Genomic DNA, 3,738 nt, shown 5'->3' with positions numbered 1-3,738 from the left:
TTTGCAAACCTATTTTTATGATGTTTTAAAGATTATTTTAAACCAACCTAACCACTAGAGTCTTGCAATTTATGGCATTTTCCGTTATAATATTTATCAACTTTTACAAAGACTTTAATAAAAAGGAGGTCACATGGGTCCTTCCTTTTAAGTCGAACATCCAACGTATCAACACCATGAAATTATCTAAACCAACCAAACTTATTTTACCAAACAAAACCCAATAATTGATACCAAACATACTCAATAATTAAAAAGAACACCAAATGTCATGTTCCGACTTTTTAAAGGCAATAATCATGGAACAAAAGAACATGTTTGCTGTCACTTTGCAAGCACTTTCAATTTCTTTCAAAATAAACTATTAGCTGTATTACCAAATATATAAATAGATATACAAATAGATATATATATATCTAAGACATGCCAACCTCAAACAATAATGGATATTATCAACAAAAGAATCAGATTCTTTATTTATTCTTGAAATAATTCTTTATGCTAAGGTTTTATTAATATATTCATCATAGCTGTATACAGAAACACTTTAAATGAACAAAACAAACAACACAAGCATTGCTAGCAACAATCCTCTCTAAATATCATCATCATCAATACGCCAAACCCAAGTTACACAAATCATAAATTAAATATATATGTAAAAACAAATTGAATTTAATAATATTTAAAGAAAGATTCATATCACCTCAAAATTTCCTAAAACCAAATAGAAATCTTAAAGCTTTTTACCTTGAGCCAAAAGGGAAGATGAAATCTTGAAAAATATGTTTCCATTGAAGAAGAAGATTATGTACATTATCACCCTCAGAAAGTACGATGCTATTTTTCTCAGGTCAACTATCTTTTTGGTCAAACCCTTTATGGGTTTTGTATAAAAGCTTCAAAGATCCAATCTTTATCAATCTTTACACTGAAATTACCATTTTTTTTACTCACTTTCTCTTAAACAGTTCCCTGGTAAAAGAAACCTGTACTTGTCAGCATTTTCAAGAAGATGAGCTGGCAGATGAACAGCAGAATACGAATGAGGAATGGGTCCCATTTTCCCGATAATTTCTTTAAACGTATACTCTTCGGGTAACATATCAAACAAATCTGCTCCTTTACAGATAACTTTCTGAACCCGTTTCGGGTTCAGAAAGTTACTGAATCTGACTCTGTCGAAATGACTGTAAGCTTTCATTTTGAAAACAAACTCGCTGATGTGGCGAAAACAGAAGCTGCAATGCCACCCGGCATCCGCCAGCACAACATCTGATTGTCGATAATGCGCGTATCTTGTTGTCCCGGATTTATATCTATGAATAGAAGCCCTCCAACTATTGTTATCAAGAAAAAACTCAAAGGAATAAAGATAGTTTTTTAATCGAAGATGAAGAATTGAAGGTATGTCATCACACCATCTTAATAGATTAATCGTGTGTCTACTTGGAATCTCGTCAACATCTGACATGATCAATAAATCGTCGTCTTGAATCCCAGCTTTTCTTAAAAGATAATCCAACGCAAGTCTTTGATACGCTTCTTCAACAAAAGGGTTTTCACCTTTACGAAATCTTCCAGGGATTTTTCCGTATGTTAATCGGGGTTCAACGAATTTGAATTGTTCACGAAGGGAGTCAAAAACTAGGGGTTTTGGTAATCCGGTGAAAGTCGAGTTGGATTCAAGGAGGACGAATTCTGTAACGTAAGGGTATAATTCATGCCATCGGATTGTGAGAAGGTCGACTTCGTTGCTGAATAAGACTGCGTCAAAAACACGCCTTGGGAACTCGCGAGTTCCCCATCCATGGAGTCTGCAGAGATTCTGCATGGAGACGTTTTCGTGGTAGTAATGTGGGATTTCGTGGAAGGGTTTTGGTGGGGATTCCCATAATGGGCGTAAGAAGTAGGAGATTTTTTGACCATGAATGTATAAACCGAGGATTACAGTTGGGACTAAGACGAACAGGAAGACGAGTGTTTTTAATTCTATTCCGCGAAGAATGCAACGGACTCTTGATATTGTTGAAGATCTTCCTGAATCCTGCGAATTAAATGTATGTTTGATAAGATTTTTACGTAATAGATGATTGGAAAAAAGTCTCGATTTGAAACAGAACATGATGAGTGGGGAAGAGAAGAACAGTCAAACGCTTTAATTTGCAATTAATGTGTTGATTTCGTCAATCCTGGATTTTATTGTTTAGCTGGATCGAAGTTTCTTTTGATTGATAGAGAAATAATTGAGAAACGCGTTTTGAATTCGGAGTTCACATAAGCGGAAAGTAAATAAAATGTAACGTTTTACTGGTTTTTGAATCTTTCAATAAAAGTCGAAGCAAATAGACTACAGAAAGAGCCCTAATTTTGACAAAATTTGGGACACACTGTAAGTAGGAAATTAGACATGACACCAAAGTTTTGGATGAAAATTTGAATTTGGGGAAAAATTAGACAGAAAAAGCCTTACAAAACCAATTTGGAATCCAAAGCAACAAAACCAGGATAAAACGTAGATTCGCAATGCTTACTGAGAAACTGAAAAGGGAGAATTTAAGAACGAATCAAATTACCTCATCGCAAACATCACCGCATATATCATCGGACTTTTTAGAACAGTAACGAGATCCACCTTCTGCCATCAAATAAACTTTATCGAGAAATTTTGATAAGCTGATCATCGTCATTCGAATGCCTAATTCCCAACAAACAGATCAGCGCCCAATCGTGGAAACGAACCAGTCCTTCCCAGTCTTGTCGATTTCAAATCGAGATAAAAAAAAAAATGAGAGAAATTGATGATTTGATAAGCGTAGATCGTTGCAGTTATGAATTATAAACTAAATTCCAGAAGGAATGAATGAAACAAGAGAGATTAAAAGAGCATAGGGGATATGGAATAGGCTGTCGTGAGGTGTTCTTGAGCACTCTCTCTCTCTCTCTCTCTCTCTGAATAAAAGGCTTGTGTGTATTTGTGTCTGGTTTTAATGGATGGCAGTTGTGCACATACACACTCTACAAGGAAGCCGTTTCTCTTGTCTTCTACCCCACCCTTCTTTTCTCTTTTCCTTTACAAATATTGTATCTATATATATTTGGGGTTCCAAAGGAATGTTTTGGGATTTGACAAAATTACCCTTGGAATGGGTTTTCAGTTTTTTCATGTTTTGGGATTTGACCCAAACTTGTTCTTTCTTTTTTTTTTCAACAAAATCTCGTGTTTTTAGCTCTTTTGAAAATAATTTTGAGATGGAAAGAATATTTATTAACCTTTAAAAATATAATTATACTAAGATCAACTTACAAAAGTGATGTTGCATTAAATTGTTAACATATAAAAATTGATTGCTATCGGTTAAAGTTGTATCAGTTCCAATGTAATACATAACTATTTATCATCAACACTTGTGTTTTAGTTTGACTTGGAGAAATTAAATATTCTCCTACATTTTATTAATACCAATCCTCCTACCCATTTAAATGATGACACGTGTCATATCAATATCTTAAAATATTATTAAATGATCATTAAATGTTACACATGTCACCATTTTATTGGATAGGATAATATGTAGAAACAAAAAATATAAGGATATTTAATTTCTCTTTGACTTAATGGTTTAAAACTAAAACATTTTACTAAGATTTAATGGTTCTTTAAATATATCAAACCACAATGAAAAACATGAAAACTCCATTGAAGCCATATAACTTGAAAACCTCCATTAAATTTAA

The 3,738-nt window shown here is 33.5% G+C and overlaps 1 protein-coding gene across 1 annotated transcript; it reads right to left on the bottom strand.

The window, feature by feature from the left end:
- Positions 1-576: 576 nt before the first annotated feature.
- LOC145066433 (uncharacterized) lies at positions 577-3,059 on the bottom strand. The gene is made up of 2 exons (XM_079013681.1): positions 2,577-3,059; positions 577-2,047 (listed from the first exon to the last, which is right to left on the bottom strand). Exons 1-2 carry the CDS (start codon positions 2,688-2,690, stop codon positions 950-952), a joined length of 1,212 nt encoding a protein of 403 aa, XP_078869807.1. The 5' UTR covers positions 2,691-3,059; the 3' UTR covers positions 577-949.
- Between the last annotated feature and the right edge of the window lie 679 nt (positions 3,060-3,738).

Source organism: Lactuca serriola, chromosome 8, assembly GCF_051521515.1.
Source record: "Lactuca serriola cultivar US96UC23 chromosome 8, Lser_US96UC23_V15, whole genome shotgun sequence".
NCBI classification, from domain to species: domain Eukaryota; kingdom Viridiplantae; phylum Streptophyta; class Magnoliopsida; order Asterales; family Asteraceae; genus Lactuca; species Lactuca serriola.
Note: the sequence above shows the minus strand (reverse complement) of the source record. Positions and strands in the feature narration are given on the sequence as shown.

Bases quoted from the DNA above. Each gene is read 5' to 3' on its own strand.
- LOC145066433 (XM_079013681.1), bottom strand. From the start codon at position 2,690: ATGACGATGATCAGCTTATCAAAATTTCTCGATAAAGTTTATTTGATG. The intron at 2,048-2,576 runs GTAATTTGATTC...TTTAATTCGCAG, and splicing joins GCGGTGATGTTTGCGATGAG to GATTCAGGAAGATCTTCAAC.